Source organism: Geotrypetes seraphini, chromosome 11 (assembly GCF_902459505.1).
Source record: "Geotrypetes seraphini chromosome 11, aGeoSer1.1, whole genome shotgun sequence".
Taxonomy (NCBI): domain Eukaryota; kingdom Metazoa; phylum Chordata; class Amphibia; order Gymnophiona; family Dermophiidae; genus Geotrypetes; species Geotrypetes seraphini.
The window spans coordinates 136,646,301-136,665,276 of record NC_047094.1 but is presented as its reverse complement, the minus strand read 5'-3'; the positions used below and the strand labels follow the sequence as shown (position 1 = coordinate 136,665,276).

General features: G+C 43.3%; 1 protein-coding gene across 3 annotated transcripts in view; it reads right to left on the bottom strand.

Annotated features, from left to right (window-relative positions):
- Positions 1-18,976, bottom strand: part of GGT7 (gamma-glutamyltransferase 7) — a 38,994-nt gene that overhangs the window by 1,096 nt on the left and 18,922 nt on the right. For all 3 annotated transcript variants that reach the window (XM_033915145.1, XM_033915147.1, XM_033915146.1), the window contains exons 5-14: positions 18,128-18,195; positions 16,190-16,263; positions 15,179-15,372; positions 11,614-11,701; positions 10,167-10,288; positions 8,644-8,732; positions 5,687-5,839; positions 5,118-5,235; positions 4,189-4,326; positions 844-943 (exon numbers count right to left, since the gene is read on the bottom strand). In XM_033915145.1, the coding sequence (XP_033771036.1) occupies positions 844-943; positions 4,189-4,326; positions 5,118-5,235; positions 5,687-5,839; positions 8,644-8,732; positions 10,167-10,288; positions 11,614-11,701; positions 15,179-15,372; positions 16,190-16,263; positions 18,128-18,195 (1,144 nt within the window). The remainder of the gene's footprint in view (positions 1-843; positions 944-4,188; positions 4,327-5,117; positions 5,236-5,686; positions 5,840-8,643; positions 8,733-10,166; positions 10,289-11,613; positions 11,702-15,178; positions 15,373-16,189; positions 16,264-18,127; positions 18,196-18,976) is intronic.

The window sequence follows — 18,976 nt, the reverse complement described above, 5'->3', positions numbered from 1 at the left end:
TTGAACATGCAGGATGCATTTACATGGAAATTTAAGAAAAAAAAGTTGCACCTATTTCAAGAACTTTAGGACGTAAAGCCAAAAAGGCTTTCCTCCTATACTGAGTAGCCCTTGCCACATCGGGAAACATTAAGACCTTGTCACCACAGAATTTAGCCTCTCTATTCTGGAAGTACAACTTCAACATTAAAGTTTTATCTAACTCATTTACACAGGTAATTAACAAAGTAGCCCGGGTTTGGATCAGATCTTGAGAATCTTCAAGAAATTTCGTTAAATCTACCTCTACAGTACTCAATTGATCCATTCCCCCTTCTACTGGAAATTTTTTTCTTTTGAGGTATATAAAAGAAGTTAGAGAACATCACGGTGTCAGAATTAGTGACCCCTAATATCTCCTTGAGATACTTTGTTTTACTAAAATTTAAAAGAAGATCCCCAGGGTTTCCCAGGCCTACATTTCAGCCGCCTATCGTGGCGTGATTTATGCCCGGGTAGCCGCTTCAGATTGCCCACGCCACTTTGGGGTTTGGCCACACTGATTTTGGCGTTCCATGGCCTAAAGCGGCTTCTTAGCCGCGATTCCAGTGGCCATTTTAGCCGCCTTTTATTTAGGCGTCGGTAGGCGCTTCAACCCTGTCTTTAGGCACTGGTTATAGAATTTCCCCCACAAAGTTTTGCATATTTTTCCCAGAGGGTGTAGGGCACACATGCAGGCCCGGTGTAAGTAATCCTGTCTTCATGCTTGACTGGCATTGCTGTGTCTTGTTATTACTGCTTCTGGGCCCAAAATGACTCTACCCTAGCTCGAAGGCCTTTGTGAGGGATGTTCTGAATACTTACTGTCCACTTGCAGAATGTTTGACTCGAGGTCGGGATGCAGTCGACCCAGGGACAGACTGTGACTCAGGTTCTTGTTAAATGTCAAAACGTTCAGTAAAACCTAGAAAGAATGAACAACATCTCGTCACTTTTCAGTAAGTCATTGAGAGCATTCGGGGGCAATTTTATACACATATAATGATTTTTATAAAACTGCTCAGCGTATAAAAGGGCTTGGAATGGCAAGGTCATGTATAGTTTGTACAAGGGGGTGCTGAAAAGTCCTCAGCCCCAACCAAGAAGAGAATGACATGGATACGGTTCAATCAATGATCTGAAACAAGGTTTTTGCAAATTGGCACTTAACGAAATAAGATAACGCTCTTTTCAGCTACAGCGGCAAAATAACGCTCAGAATTGAGGAAGTTGGTTGGTTGAGCTGAGAACTTTTCATGCCCCCCTCAACTATATAATAAAAGTGAGCCAAGTCTAGGACAATCAAGCCATTGTGACATCACTGATGAGGTTGGCTCTTATTGGTAGAATGAGGCATTATGACATCACAATCTCAGCTCTGGTTACCAGAGACTGAATCTGTTCACACTATGAGGGGCTGCTGGAAAGTTCTCAGCAGAGAATGACGTGGATACGGTTCAATCAATTATCTGAAACAAGATTTTTGCAAATTGGCACTTAACGAAATAAGATAACGCTCTTTTCAGCTACAGCGGCAAAATAACGCTCAGAATTGAGGAAGTTGGTGGGTTGTGTTGAGAACTTTTCATGCCCCCCTCAACTATATAATAAAAGTGAGCCAAACCATTGTGACATCACTGATGAGGTTGGCTCTTATTGGTGGAATGAGGCATTATGACATCATAATCTCAGTTCTGGTTACCAGAGACTGAATCTGTTCACACTATGAGGGGCTGCTGGAAAGTTCTCAGACCAACGTGGATACGGTTCAATCAATGATCTGAAACAAGGTTTTTGCAAATTGGCACTTAACGGAATAAGATAATGCTCGTTCAGCTACAGCGGCAAAATAACGCTCAGAATTGAGGAAGTTGATTGGTTGAGCTGAGAACTTTTCATGCCCCCCCTCAACTATATAATCAAGCCATTGTGACATCACTGATGAGGTTGGCTCTTATTGGTGGAATGAGGCATTATGACATCACAATCTCAGCTCTGGTTACCAGACACTGAAACTCCTCACACTGCAAGGGGGGTGCTGAAACGTTCTCAGCCCAGCCAAGAAGAGAATGATCTGAAACAAGGTCAAAACACAGAATTTTGTTTTTGCAAATTGGCTCTTAACAAAATAAGATAGCGCTCTTTTCAGCTACAGTGGCTACATTTAGAAATTTGGTTGGTTGGGCTGAGAATTTTTCAGCAGCCCCTCGTACACATTCAGTGTGTCTTCTGGAGTGGAGCATGACAGAGTCAGAATTTACGCATGTAGTTTATCAAATATACAATATCAAACTGCACATTTTGTATATCGGTACATTTGTAGCTGTTCTCAGCAGTTAACCAGCAGTAACTGCCTACTGGGTGTGGAAGGTTCAAAATTGTATGTCCGTCAGCCAGGAGGAACATGTCCGACACGTTTTGCCAAAAAGACAGCTTTATCAAGGACTTCCCCTACTCCTGCCGCGAAAAAAGCTGGGGCAAATGGTGGTTCACGTCAGGAGTAGGGGAAGTCCTTGATAAAGCCGTCTTTTTGGCAAAATAATGTTGGACATGTTCCCCCTGGCGGACGGACACACAATTTTGAGATAAGCCACTTAAAGAAGTTTACACTTCTCCCTCCGCATTCGCTGCGATAGGGGGTTAACAGAACCGCAAATACAGAAAAACCCTAAATAACTTTTTCATATGTTATTCGCTGTTTTCTATTAAAAACTATCATGACTATGGCGAAATCGCGAATAACATGGTGGGAGACCTGGCCTGTTCCGGAAGGAGAGGCAAAACACGGTGAAGAAAGTGCCGGGAATTGGCGATTTCTCTATGCAAGCTGATGTAATTTTGGGGGGGAGGAGCCAGCAAGCTAAAAACCGTAATTGCTGAAACCGCGAATACGGAGGGAGAAGTGTAATATAAATTTATAAGAAGGTTCTGAAATGGTTGATAGATAGATAGACTCTTTAAAATACCAGAAACTAGCCTTATAAGGCTATTAACCCTTCCCTCCCTTAATCTGTTTACCTTGAATATCTCTTTGCTTTTAAAAACTGTAGTTATCCCCATTTTTTCCTGGTGTCTCTTGTAAGCCAGTATTAACATAAGTATTGTTTATATGTCTTCTTTGTATGTATCATTTACTTTAATGTAAATCGCTTAGAAATTATATAAGCGTTTTATCAGATTTTTAATAAACTTGGAAACTTAAAGCATGAGTGTTTGGTATACAATATATAAAACATGAGAACATAAGAATTGCCGCTGCTGGGTCAGACCAGTGGTCCATCGTACCCAGAAGTCCGCTCATGCGGTGGCCCCTAGGTCAAAGACCAGCGCCCCAACTGAGACCAGGCCTACCTGCGTACGTTCCAGTTCAGCAGGGACTTGTCTATCTTTGTCTTGAATCCCTGGAGGGTGTTTTCCCCTATGACAGACTCCGGAAGAGCGTTCCAATTTTCCGCCACTCTCTGGGCGAAGAAGAACTTCCTTACGTTTTTACGGAATCTATCCCCTTTAACTTTAGAGAGTGTCCTCTCGTTTTCTCTACCTTGGAGGGGGTGAACAACCTGTCTTTATCTACTAAGTCTGTTCCCTTCATTATCTTGAATGTTTCGATCAGTGAGAGTTATAAAGGCTAATGATGAGGTGGGGGTTTAAACCTTAGTGCAATGAAAAAATTGTCAGTCTTTCCCTTCCTACTGTTTTTTCCCCTTAAGTGTGCTTTATTTTAAATATTGTAGTTCTTCCCTTTTTCCTATTTGTGTGGAGTTTACTTTTCGGTCTTCAGTGGTTTTTCGTTTGTGTTATTTTTAATGATTTCCCCTTTTTATTATTGCTGTACACCGCCTAGAAATTTGTATAAGCGGTATAACAAAATTTTTAATAAACTTGAAACAACTAAACTCTATGTGGCACCGCTGAAGCCTTCAAAGAAAAGTTTAAAAAAACATTAATATATCCCGAGAGCTTTGAGGTAGAATTACTATAATAAAGAACATTTCTGTTCCGGATAATCCTTTCCTTGATTGCAGGTGTGTATTTGTAATTGTGCATTAAAAGAGACAGTTCTAGTTTATAAAGGCACATAGGCACCAGTGTTACCTGTGTAAAAAGGTGGGAACTTTTGGGCCTTTCCCACAAGTACCCCGTTATGACATAACCCCCAAAATGGCTGACCTGTGTGATACCGCTCAATGCTCTGTCGCCACTGGAGCCCCCCAGGGAGAGATATGTGCCACACAGCCCCTGCGCTGGCCGTACGATGGTGGGCAACAGGAAAGACATGGGCCTCTTCCCTGGCTGGATCACGTTTGCCTGTAACAAGAGGTACAAAATACAGTCTTCAGGAGAGCAGCACTTTCACATTTTACTTCGGTCCTGCAGTGCTACTAAAGCCATTGTTAGTAAGAGAAAAGACTCCAGTAACCTGGGTCTTCCATAATTTAAACCCTGCTCTTTCTTCTAAACAATAAGCTACTTTTGTTTAATTTAACTTAGAACCTCACTCTCCTGCCACCCTGTGAACTCCGTTCATCGGCTAAGTCTCTCTTGTGTGCACCCTTCTCCTCCTCTGCCAACTGCAGACTCCCCCCTTTCTATCTTGCAGCACTGTATGCCTGGAACAGACTGTCTGAGTCATTACATCAGGCTCTTTCTCGAGCAGTATTGAAATCCAAGCTAAAAGCCCACTTCCTCGAGGCTGCTTTGAACTCCTATTTCCCACTCCCTAGTAAGATACCCATGTCTGTTTTATCATTCATCAACTCCTATTTGTCCTGCATGTCTGTTATAATTAGATTGTAAGCTCCGTTGAGCAGGCATTGTCTAGTACATGTTTATTGTGCAGCGCTGTTTACGCCTTGCAGCGCTAGACAAACGGATAAGCCGCTTAACCTTCAAAAGTCAGTGTGGCTAGAAATGGATGCTACCGCAGTGGAGTCAGTGCGGGCAAATCTCTCATGCAGTGGTGCAGTAAGGGGGTGGGGGCACCATGCCGGCCGGTGGGGGTGCCGGAACCTCTCCGCCATGCCACACACGAGCCATCCCTCCCCACACCCCGTATCTCTGTAGATCTTGTCGTGCCGGTTGAGAAGGCAGGAACTTACTGGGTTAACAACAGTGTGGTTCGTTGTTTTATTTGGCCAAGAAAAGTCCATCATCTGACTGTTGAGAAGGACACCCGAGGACGTCATTATCCCGCTACCAAAAGGGCGGTTCAAGGAGCTACAAAGAGACACAGAAATTGCTAGAACTGCCATCGGCTCAAGATACAATCCCAAACCATTAAAAAAAACAACAACCTGATTGAAGAATACTTTTCTAGGAACCAAAAACGCACAGTTCAAAGATGAACCTTTCTTGGATGTCCAGCACGCCTAAGTGAGGGGTAACCTGTGTTTAAATGGTACGCCGTCAAATGCATGCACTGACATATGAGCGCAGGACAAATGCGTGCACGGCAAACGCACGTAATTGATTTGTGCATAATTGTCTGTATGTTTTTGACGAGTCACCGCACACAAATTTGTTGGTGCATGCGTTTGTCCAGTGCGTTTTGGGGTCACGTGCATATGTCATGCGCGTAATTGTCCTGCGCGTTTTTAATGGGTCATCGTTTAAATGCTGGTCATGAAGTCTCTTTCCTCCCCCAAATAAGATCCGAGCATCTCCTTACCTTACCACTGCAACCAGGAAGTCATCAGGTCCCATGACGAGAACCTGACTGGCAGCAGCACCGTCCTCCAGGGGATAGTAGGGCAGGTAGTGGTCAGAAGGGAAGTCCTGAGAGTTGTTAATCAGCTGTTGCAAGAAGCTTGTCTTCAATTTACTACAAAGTACAGGAACAAGGCTTAGGAGCAGACAAGTAAGCTCTTCCCCCAGCATTCCGTTGGAAAAATCAATATGCTTGCTTTTAAATATCATCAGAAGTAGGAGATCAACTGCTTTTACACCTAAGCAGCATCAAGACCAGCCGCCACTATCGAGAGCTTTTGTCCCAAACCAGCCAGACGTATATGCTCTTCATCATACAATTTGTTGGAGAGATCAATCTGCCTGCTTTTAAATATCAGCAGCATTGGGAAAACAACTGCTTTTACACCTAAGCAGCAGCGGGTCCATCCGCAACCACCAAGAACCCACAGACCCGAACCTGCCAGGAATGTGACGCTGAAACCGTGGATTGAAGACAAAGTTTTATTTTATTTTTCTTTCCAGCTTATGATTTATCTTTAATCTTATCTATTGTTTTGCCTTTTGTCTTTGTTTTGTTCTATTTCTTTCATTTAAATTTCTCCAGAATTCTACTGTTCAACGGCTCCCCCTTCTGCTTCTATTCCTTTCTCTCCTCTCTTCTACCTTCCAAAGTATTTAGATCAATGCTGTCTTGTTAAAATGTTTATTTTATTTTTATTTTTCCTCTAACTCTACTTTTCACTTCTCTATTACCCTCCAGGTACTTTAGTTAGATTGTGAGCCTTCGGGACAGTAAGGGAATTTTTCAAGTACCTTTCTTATTTCTAATCTTAATGTATATTTTCTGTAAACCGCTTAGAACCTAACGGATGTAGCGGTATATAAGAAATAAATTACATTACATTACATTACATTACATCTTCCACAGTAATGAACTGCTTTACATGCATTTGCATGTTTTCCATCTCATTGCCATGTAAACCACGGTGGCCTAAATATCACTGCATTTAGGAGCTAATAACACCCCCTAGTCCTTTGAGATCACTTCGCCCGGGTAGTAAGAATTTGTCGGAAATGCATTCTTTTAACTTGAGTCGGTTCAATTCGTATCATTCTTCCGTTTCTTATGAGATCAGCCCTATCACTTTGAATGCGTTGCCAACAGAGGTAGACCCTGTTACCAATTATACGGTGTTTCTTTTTGGAGGTTTTGAAGGTATACTGAGTGCATGATATTTTTAATTTCACTTTCGATAGTTTTGATCTTGATATAAAATGTTCACAGTCGTAAGAACTTAAGAACATCTGAAAAGCCATACTGGATCAGACCAATGGTCCATCTAGGCCAGTCTCCTGTTTCCAGTGGCCAATCCAGGACACAAGTACCTGGAAGAACCCCAAAGAGTAGCAACATTCCATGCGGAACCCCCAAAGCGTAGCAACATTCCATGCGGATTCCAGAACCCCAAAGAGCAGCAACATTCCATGCTACTGATCTCAGTGGCTTCCCCCATGTCTGTCTCGATAGCAGACTATGGACTTTTCTTCCAGGAACTTGTCCAAACCTTTTTTAAACCCAGATGGGCTAACCACTGTTAATACATCCTCTGGTAATGAGTCCCACAGCTTAACTATTCTTTGAGCGACAAAATATTTCCTCCTATTTATTTTAAAAGTATTTCCATGTATGTTTTCTTTGAGCCTAACCAGTTGACTTCTTTTTTAGCGCTCTCCCGTTTGGAGGCAAAAATCGTAAGCCCTAAGATTATTAATTATTCCCTGCAATCAGCCCTATAGCCAATTCTAAGTATAAGAATGTACTTTTGTTCAATTCTTTTCTTTTGTTCTAGCTAAGAATCTTGGATCCTATAATTTGAGGACTTGAGCATATTAGTTATAAATGATCTTATTGCTACTGAATTATTTCTTGCTTTATGTAAATTACTAATCTTGCTTTCTGTACAAGTTATTCTTGATTGTATGATTTAAAAATCAATAAATATAATTAACAATAAAAGTATTTCCATGTAATTTAATTGAGTGTCCCCTGATTTTTGTACTTCCCTATTCTTCTCCACTCAGGATTTTGTAGACCTCAATCATATCCATCTCTTTTCCAAGCTGAAGCCTTTCCTCAGAAATTTCATCCCTGTATTATTTTGGTCGCTCTTCTTTGAACCTTTTCTAATTCCGCTAGATGTCAAATGGATTGTTTTATAATTTTATCTTTTTTTGTTTCCTCCCTCTTGTTATGTAATTTAGAGCTGCTTTTATCAAGCAGCGGTAGAGCCTTTGACCGCAAGCCAGCGAGATAAATTCCTATGCGCGTCAGAACATTTACCTCGCTGATTCGTGGTCAAAGGCTCTACCGCTGCTTGATGAAAGGAGCTTTTAATTTGTATTGTTTAATTGCTTTAAAATTTTGGATGCTTTATCGATTTTAGATAGTGTGGGATATATATTTTTAAATAAATAAATTTATATATCAATCACCAAGGGCTTAATATCTGTTAGTCTGGTACAAAACAGTTTCATGGTACTTAACCCGATCCAGACTACACAAAATTTACAAAACACTCAGAGCCGGATTCTCTAATATTGCCGGTAAAATCCGATGGGTCACTGTAGCAGCCGTAAAACTAACGATTCAAAAAAACACGAGTCATTCTCGAAGAACTGTGCATGCAAATGAGGTTCAAGGAGGTCTGCCAAATTTACATGAGATCAGTCGCTGGTGATAGCGATCAGCACAAGCACAGAATAGTCCATGGACAGAGGCCTGGGTGGATAGGAGGGGTGGAGAACCACCAGGAGCGTTAAGTCATGGTGTCAGTCATAGGCGTGCCAGGGGAAGGGAGTTTCGTAGCATGCAAGTTTTCTCTGCGTGCAATCATTTTTAATCAATTTATTAAACCTGTGACCACTCCTACAACCTACCTCAGCATCATCTCCACAGAGTCAGATATAGTCGAATTGAAGATGGGGTCTCCAAGACTGCTCGCCATAGCAAGGGCTATTTTCAAAGTCTACATGATGTAAATGGCAAAATATGGAAAGAGCATTAGTAACATAGTAGATGAGGGCAGATAAAGACCTGAATGGTCCATCCAGTCTGCCCAACCTGATTCAATTTAAATTTTTTTTTCTTAGCTATTTCTGGGCAAGAATCCAAAGCTTTACCCGGTACTGTGCCAAAATCTCTGTCAAAACCTACTCCAGCCCATCTACACCCTCCCAGCCATTGAAGCCCTCCCCAGCCCATCCTCCTCCAAACGGCCATGCACAGACACAGACCGTACAAGTCTGCGCAGAACTGGCCTTAGTTCAATATTTAATCTTATTTTCTGATTCTAAATCTTCTGTGTTCATCCCACGCTTCTTTGAACTCAGTCACAGTTTTCCTCTCCACCACCTCTCTCGGGAGCGCATTCCAGGCATCCACCACCCTCTCCGTAAAGTAGCCTTTTGGCAAAGAAAATGCAGCCAGCTGGATTCTTGAGCAGCTTCCCATGTAATGGTAGAAGAGCCTTAGCGAACCAGGACTCTCAGATGAGCCCTTACTTAGCTGTATTTTTTTTTTTGGTTGCTGTTACAGAATTAAATGCACATATTTGCACATTTGATACCTGTCATGAAACACGACTGAATCACCTGTTATTTCAATGCTAATTTTATATATTGTCTTTCATTATTATTACATTACTGAATACAGAAGCTGTGTCAACTCTGACATGAGGCTCCGCTGGATAATATACATAGACAAGTCACTTCATTACCAAGTGATCTACAGTTACAATGTGGATGAGGTGAAGAGCCCAGGACCTAAGAACATAAGAATTGTCATACTGGGACAGACTGAAGGTCCATCGAGCCCACTATCCTGTTTCCAACAGTGGCCAACCCAGGTCCCAAGTACCTAAGCTAGATTCAAACTAGTAAAAACGATTTTATGCTGCTTATCCTAGGAATAAGCAGTGGATTTCCCCAAGCCATCTCAATAATGGCCAAAGGACTTCTCTTTTAGAAAATTATCCAAGCCTTTTTTAAACCCCGCTAAGCTAACTGATTTCACCACATTCTCCAGCAACAAATTCCAGAGTTTAATTACACGTTATGTGAAGAAATATTTTCTCCGGTTTGTTTTAAATCTGCTACTTAGTAGCATCATCACATGCCCCCTAGTCCTAGTATTTTTGGAAAGTGCTATTTTCAGTGTTGGTCCAAGGGTATCTCATGCCCTTTGCAAACTTTCAGCCATGCCCCTTCTACAGTACAGCATCTCCCCTACTCTCCATTCCTGTGCCCACCTTACCCTTGCCCCCCCTCCCTGAGATGGTCAAGTTAACTTCTTCCCTCCCCCTCCAAGGTGTCCAGCATCTCTCCTTGCTTCTTCTCTTGATGCATGGTTTTACTTTGTGTGATCTTTGTAACTGGACCAGATGCCTCTCTACCCACCTTACCTCAGTTACCAAGTGCAGACGCTCTGAGGAGTTCTGGCTGATGTTAAACCCCTGCAGAATGTTGAGAGCTACAATTAGCGCAGCACCTGCGTGTGGAGGAGGGGGCGTGAAGACAAGGTGGTCTGAAAAAGAAGAGGGAAGGGTCGTTCCCATAAAGCTCATGCAAAAAGATCGGAACTATTGAAAAAAGAAAGTCTTTAAGTTCTTCTTAAATAAAGATTCAAACAACTTTCCATAGTGAGGCAAGCAGTTCAACAAGCGTCAAAAAGAAAAAGGTTGAGCCTCTCACGTGCTCTTGTGAGAGGGGGAATCACAGGATGGCTTTGATTTTGATATCTCAAGGCTCATGGCAGATGACTCGTAGGCATCAACACATTGCTTCAATAAGCGTAGAAGAACACAAGACTAACCATCCTGGGTCAGACCAAGGGTCCATTGGGCCCAGTCTCCTCTTTCCACAGTGGCTAATCCAGGCCACAAGTACCTGGTAGAAACCCAGAACGTAGCAACATTCCAGAATCCAGTCCAATCCTTCGGTCTATAAACCGAATCATCCCAAAGTACTGGGGCTAAACTCGGTCTACATTATTGATGTAAAGGGAAAACAATAGAACAGACAAGAAAACGGAATTAATTGGCCCACCGTGATATTAAATAAAATCAAATTTTTGTATTCATCTAGAGCTTGTTGGAAAAAGATAGGTTTTCAGGGATTTCCTAAATAGATGAAGAGAGATAAGAGATCTAATCTCATAAGGAAATTCGTTCCAAATATTATACATGCAAAAGATCGAGAGAGATATCCCATAGCTTTAACACCCTGAACAGAAGGGATATCTGTAAACATTTGAACTTGTAGGTCGTAAGGAATTAAATGAGATAGCTACTAACGATGTCAAGATACCATGCATAACTTTCAAAATTATACTAGCGCATTTCAATTTAATTCTAAGGTGAACTGGCAACCAATGAATCCCAAAGATTCCGTATCACCTATATAAAATGTAAATGTGAGTGTTGATACGGCTTGGGAGTAGGGTTAACCTATGGCTCCAGAAAAAAGAGGACGGCTTGAGACATCCATTGCTTTCAATATAAATAAAGCCCAGAAGTCCTCCTTACCTCCACTGCCTTCGGTCGAAGTAAAACCCGGATGTCTCAATCCATCCTCCTTTTTCTGGAGCCATATGGTAACCCATTTTGTAAAGGCACATAGGTCACTTTTTTAACTTCTTACCAGATTTTCTGTTTCTAGAGGATTGGGAAACTTTCACAATGAGAGTCCTGCGTGATCTTGGCCTCCTCACCCTCCCCTCCCACCTCTGAAAACGATTTGCCCTAGCCAGAGCCTTGTGTGTGACAAAATGATTTTCCAAACAGGTTTCTCTCAGCCTGGCGGTGTAAGTTTAGACAGAGCTGACGCTACGTGGCAAGCACTTGTTGTTACCGTGATATAATCCTTGAAGAGGTTTCTCCACCAGGACGCTGTAGTTGCTGAAATCGTCCTCACTTAACACGCCTCCATAGGCATGAACCTGATGAACAGAACACACGGTGAGAGAAGTATGAGATTGGTGTAGCAAAAGAGGGGGGTGGCGAGTGGAGTGCCCAGGTGCTATATTTATAGAGGTCTCTGAGAAAATGGCTATCTTCTTATATTAGTTTACCGGGATCAAATCTCTAAATGTACTATAATCACATAAAGAAACCGGTATGGAGTATTTCCAAATCGTTTCAATGAATTATGAGTATGCCTCAGCCCCACCACTCCACCGCTGTGCTAGCTCTTAACTGCGGCGAGATTTATGTGGCACTTCATCATTGGCCGCTCATAGTCATTTTAAATCTGCTAGTCTTGTTTTTTAATTCTTTTTTTGTATCTTTTTTATGTGTACCTATAAAACCATCTTAGCTGTAAGAATCAAATGTACTTAATTGTACTTAGCTTTAAGTAGCATAGCTAAATCCAGCCAACGCCGGGGGATTTTAACCCAACATGTTTCGCACCATACAGGCGCAGTGTCAAGGGTCTCCCGAGGTGCAGCGTGTCATCCGACTCATTCAGTGTCTAGAGTAGACTCCCCGGCGTTGGCTGGATTTAGCTATGCTACTTAAAGCTAAGTACAATTAAGTACATTTGATTCTTACAGCTAAGATCTAGGGCAGTCTCCTTGGAGCAGCCGTTCAGGATAGCGGCTGAAGCACGGGCAATGTGACATGGGGAAGATAGCATGGAGAAGACCATCGCAGGGGAGGAGACGTGGGCATCCTAGATCTATCAAACAAACCTCATCCCTAAAGAAGTCCTTTCTTTGGGAACGTCATCATTCCTCCAAAACTTACTTGCTCCACTTCATCACCGAAGCTGAAACAGTGGATTGAAAATAATGTTTTATTTTTTTCCAGTTTATGAATTATTTTTAATCTTATTCATTATTTTGCCACTTGTTTTTGTTTTGTTCTATTTCTATCATTTAAAATTCACCAGAATTCTTTTGTCTAACGGTTCCTCCTTCTGCATCTGTTCCTTACTCTCCTCTCTTCTACCTTCCAAAGTACTTAGTTCAAAACAGTCTTGTTAGAATGTTTACTTGATTATTTTTCCTCTATCTCTACTTTTCACTTCTTTATTACTCTCCAGGTACTTTAGTTAGATTGTGAGCCTTCGGGACAGTAAGGGAATTTCTAAGTACCTTTTCTTACTTATAATTTTAATGTAAATTTTCTGTAAACCGCTTAGAACTTAACGGATGTAGCGGTATATAAGAAATAAATTACATTACATAAAAAAGATACAAAAAAAGAATTAAAAAACAAGACTAGCAGATTTAAAATGACTATGAGCGGCCAATGATGAAGTGCCACATAAATCTCGCCGCGGTGGAGTGGTGGGGCTGAGGCATCCTCATAATTCATTGAAACGATTTGGAAATACTCCATACCGGTTTCTTTATATGATTATAGTATATTTATAGAGGTGTCAGCATCTCTCCTACCCTACCTTGGCAGTGGGGGTTCTCTCAAATTAGGGTTACCAGATTTTCCGGAACAAAATTCTGGACCTGTGGCCGCATCCCCAGGCCCCGCCCAGTCATGCTCTGTTCCACCCCCTCAACCTGTTTGTTTGTTGGAAAGGCACCTGTGCCTAGGCTGGTGTGACGTGATGACATCACACATATGCATGCATTCGCGTGATGTCACCGTGATGCATCCACACATGTGCAGATGCCATCCCGACGTCGCTGCTAGCTGGAAGCTTTTCAAAACCCAAAGTGCCGGGAAAAGGAGGGAATGGCCGGGGAAATGCAGACATCTGGTAAGCCTGTCTTAAATGCACCTCCCAGGTGCCCCTTAAAGTTTTTGCCAGCAATGAGCAGGAACTCTTCACCGCTGCTCACGCTGGCCCAACCCCTTCCTCTGATGTAACTTCCTGTTTGCAGGATCAAGAAGGTACGCCAGAGGGCAGGCTTAAGCTGGTATGAGAAGCAGGTAGGAGACCCTACTCATTGCTGGTGAAGAACAGAAGACTTTACGAGATGGGGGGGGGGGGGCGGGATTTAGGGTCCATAAAGCGCCTATGTAGATGGAAATTCTCTTCAAAGATAGGCGCCAGAAATGTAGGCCTTGAAAACCTGACCTACCTTTGCCAGAAGCGTGTTTCTCTAGACCTGTGTATCGCAAACTGTGTGCCTCCTGAGGGTGCCACAGCACACTGGGGAGAAGGAGAGGCGCTGGCTGTCTGCCTCCAGGACTTGCCTCTTGCGGTGAGAGGTACGTCCTGTGGGCAATCAGCGCCTCTCCTTCTCTCTGGCCCTCTTCCCTGCTTGCACCCTTCACTGGGGTCTCAGGGCCCATCTGGAGGGCCTTTGCACGTGCACAGAGGTCGATGCGGTGATATCATCATGGCGATGTCCACACACTTCCAGATGCCTCGAGCCGCGGCCACTACATTTAGTGTGCCGTGGCTCGAAAAAGCTTGCAGGACACCGCTCTAAACTGTGCCACCGTATGATTGACACCTGATCGGCAGTCACTTTTAAGGTGGCCACTGACCACGGCACCATTTAGGGAATCCAGGCCTTAATGTTGTAGCCAGCTCCACAAACCCAGAAATTCCATGCCAAAGTCGGTGTCAGGCAGCAAAACACGGAGCACTGCCAGCTGGCTATTGTCCCCTAAACTTTCTTAGACAGAAATATATACAGTATATGATCAATTTTAATTGAGATGTCTAGGGACAAGCTTGAGTGACAGAGGAAAGAACCGGTGTAAAAAGACGAGGAGTCGACATGGGCCATGTTTTGGCAAATGCCTGCCTCAGGCATATCATATCACAACTGTATTTCAGGCATTAAACTTTCTTTAAACTTCACTTAAGGTAAATACCATTAAAGCTTATTATTTATACCTTAAGGCAGCAACTCACAGACCTCGGCGGTGCCACTGCATGAATTTAAACGTTCACACGCAGCATATCTGCACCAAAATCGTCATCGGTCTCCAAATAGTGTAATTATAAATATACTTTTAAATATGGTTTTAGTTTAGTATAAGAAAATAGTCATCTTAGTCCACGCGGATGGGGGGTAGTGTTCCGACATAGAGCTACGTTTCGCCCAAAAGGCTGTATCAAGGACATTCCCCCTTAGTCCGACAGTCTCATGTTTCCCGCGTCACTGGGTTTTCTGTTTTTAAACATACCCCTTCTTCTACAAAACCGCGCTAGTGGCTGCCGCGCGGTAACGGCCCCGAAGCCCATAGAAGAGGGGGATAGTGACGCGGGAAACATGGGACTGTCGGGCTAAGGGGGAATGTCCTTGATTCAGCTTTTTGGGCGAAACGTAGCTCTATGTCGGAACACTACCCCCCATCCGCGTGGACTAAGATGACTATTTTCTTATGCTAAACTAAAATCATATTTAAAGCCGAGGTCTGTGAGTTGCTGCCTTAAGGTATAAATAATAAACTTTAAAGCATCAGAAGCAGCAAAAAAGGCAAACAACACTTCTCACCTCTGCTATCATCTCTTGAGTCAGGTTACTGCTGTAAAAGGCCGAAACCCCCTCGGAACTAACAGACTTAAAGATGGCTGCCAGGTCTGGGCGCTTCATGACCGTTCCAGGTGATAACAGCTGACCGCCTGGAAAGAAGGTCTCATGAAATCTCTCAGAGACGTTCCGGTCCTTGACGTCAGTAATAGCCTGAGCTGTAAATCAGGAAACAGAAGAGCCATGTTAAGGTCAATGAATAAACAGCTGGCTCCACATTTATCCAAAAGGGTCCATCCTGTTCTGAGTTTATCTCACTGTACGCAGGGCCCGTGTTATTCCAATCTCCCAACTGCATTCCCTGTAAAAAGCAAGACCACATCCCTGAATGCAACTGGATCTGCTCTGTCAGGCTAAGCCGATCACCGGGGATCAATATTCTCTTCATGTAACCCTTAACATTTCTGAATCCACTTTTGTTCTTGGCAACCCAACGGAAAGAGATTTACTTCAGCGGCATCCTCCCTCCCGTTATTCCACTCTTTTGGAATTCCTCAAACCCTGATTCCGCCAGATCCTCCCAAAAATTGAAACTATCTTTCCCATCTACAAAAGGTATATCCCGCGCAGGAAAACTAGGAACATCCCTCCCCTTTAGAACCACAGAACTCTGGAACAACCTCACATCCCCGCTCAGAAATTCTAGCTCCCTTCAACTTTTCCGCAAACACCTGAAAACTTGGCTCTTCTCAAAAATCTAATACCTCCCGCTCTCTGTTACCCTGGCCCCTCTCTACCCTCTTAGTTCCTTTCCTTTAACCCTTCATTGGGGTTCCTTTCTATCCTAACTCTGTAAACCGTACCGAGCTCTACGCTTGCAGAGATGGCGTGGTATACAAACCTAAGGTTTAGTTTAGTTTAGTTTAATATCTGGCCATTTGACCGCCTTGGGGCAAGGATAACCACAGGGTTATGTAGAATGAGCCCCTTTGGCCCCAGATCCTCTTGCACAGAAAATTAAAGGTTTGTACTCGCCTAAGTCGTGTGTGACATTGAATCCATTCTGAGCAACACCTGCAACCAAAGCCATCATCTTTGCCCAGGGCATTCTGAAAATAAGAAAAACAGAACAGCACGGAAAATAGGTACAATTCGGCCTAAGGATCGAATCTAGAGCTTGTTGCACTGGGCAGGAGAGATAAGAACAGGAGTTACAAGTCCAGAGAATTCTAGGACCCCCTAGCCCCACCCACTAAGCCACAGTAGAGGTTTCTACCACAGCCCAGGGCGCTAAATACTCCAAAGCGTCGGAGCTCTGAGCACTTCGGGCTGCAGTAGAAACCTCTACCAGGGCTTAGCAAAACCCAGCGTAAATAAATCTCAAACAAAACCCCTAAGGAGGCAACATGGGTTCATTAATCCCTTTGCCTAGATAGCATATTCTTGCTCTTGTATCCCAAGACCCTAAAGCAAGAAGGTGTGGATGGAATGACAAGCTCAGTAAGGAAAAGGACCCAGGTATCGATGCTGTTTAACGCCAATCGGCCAACACGGCGGTGTCATTGCTATAGAATTTAGTAAGCTTTGGTGAGTGAAATGGGGTGGCGGCCATGTGGGTCCACTTTTCAAAGAAATAACACAAAGGAAATAAGGCGATACCTTATGTATTGGACGAACTCAATGCATTTTGGGACGAGCCTTCTTCTTCAGGTCAGAAATAAGAAATGTTGACAAAATATCAGTATATATGAGGAAAACCTGAAAGCATTTTAGGGATAGGAGACAGAATGGTGGCAGACAGGACTTTACAGAGATCTGGGCTTTCTTTCCCACTATAAAGACATTTCTATATTTATTTATTTTAAAATTTTCTATACCGTTTAGCCCTAAACAGCGTACATAATTTATATAATAATAATAATAATAATAATAATAATTTTATTCTTATATACCGCCATACCCAGCGAGTTCTAGGCGGTTTACATTAAATTAGATTAGGATCCACATGAACTTGTAGATTTACAACAAATTTATCGGGTTAACAACAACTGTAGCCAAAAATTGGCAGATGAAAAGGAAATTTACAACAAGTTAGCCAACTTCGTAGATGAAGAGGGCAGAGTTAATTACAACAAATTTATCGGATTTAGAACGGATTTGGTCAGACTTGGTGGATGAGGAAGGAAGTGGGTAGGAGAAGCAGGGGGAGATAGGAGCTATCGTGAAGGAGAAGAGTTGGGTAGGGGGCCCTGAGATTATCTGAAGGGTCGGTTAAGGGTCTTGTTTGCTGAAAAGGTAGGTTTTGAGTGATTTTCTGAAGTCGAGGTAGGTGGGGGCCTCGAGTATCATTTGGGATAGCCATGGGTTCATCTTGGCTGCTTGGAAGGCGAGGGTTTTATCTAGGAATCTTTTGAGTTGACAATGCTTTGGCATGCATGCGGAGGCCTAGTAAGGAGCACCTAACTGGGCCTCCGCATGTGCGGATCGCCGGACTAGATGGACCTAGGTCTGATCCGGCGAAGGCGTTTCTTATGTTCTTATGTTCTTATACATTAAATTATAAAAAAACCATATATACTGATATCTGTCAACATTTGCTTTTTTCTGATCTGAAGAAGGGTTACCTTCGAAAGCTCATCATAAAATGCATTGAGTTAGACCAAATAAAAATGGTTTCGCCTTATTTCCTTTGGGTTTTTTTGTTTTGTATCATATGGTGAGAGAGTGGGGGGGTGGGTCCAGCATGAGCAGCTCTGCCACTGGGGGCTCAGCCTACACATGCGCCTCCTAGCTGTGGCCCAGCAGTAAGGGACGCTGTTAAAAACCTGGGCCACGAACGTCCCACTCATTTCTAACGAGGACATTTCGCAAGCAGAAACCTTCAGATCATGATGCAAACAGGATGAAACGCTACGGCGTTAATTCATAGCGTGACTGAGGCGATTTGCGTTCATTCTTTTGCAAGTTTCCTACCTCCCGTGCAGCTGGTGCGCCTGATGCATTCCTCTCAGCATTCCTGGGATCCCAACCAACAGGCCCGGCTGGTCACAAGACACAAAATCAAGAGAGAAAGCTTTTTTTCACTCGTGTGCCCACTGGCTACAAAATGAAGACTTGCTATTATCTGCTATCACAACAGTAACAGGGACACCCCCTCCCCCCCCCCTCCCCAGATTCAATAAAGCATGGGAGGGCAATCTTAGTGCTCAAGGGCTGCAGCCCACTTGGGTTTTCAGGATTTCTCCAATGAATATGCACTGTTTCCATTGTACACAGAGAGATCTCATGCATATTCATTAGGGAAATCTTGTAAACCGAACTGGGCTGCAGAACCTTGAGGACCCTGGTTGCCCACCCCTGCTATAAAGATTGTCCAGATTTGGGGGCAGATCCCAGATCCAGGCATGAGCTAATTGCCCTAAGGTATCGTTGTCTTGTGTAGTTTGGCTCTTCTTAAGGCTCTTCGCAAAGACGCTCTCGCTAAGGTGAGAGCCTTTGCCGCTCGCCTTGGCTGCGCGCCGTTGGCTCGTCCCCTTTTATGGGGGGAGTTTGGCTGGTGACTTTAAGAATAAATGGGATACCCATGTGGGATCCCTACGAGGGTCAAGATAAGAAAATTGGGTCATTAGGGCATAGACAGGGGGTGGGTAAGCAGAGTGGGTAGACTTGATGGGCTGTAGCCCTTTTCTGCTGTCATCTTCTATGTTTCTATATAACAAGGTTTTAAGAATTATTGATGTTAATTGAAGCTAATTAGGATCTGCCTGTGCCTATAGATTGTCTCACATGCAACTCAAAAGGGCGCGAGACCACGGTTTGCTT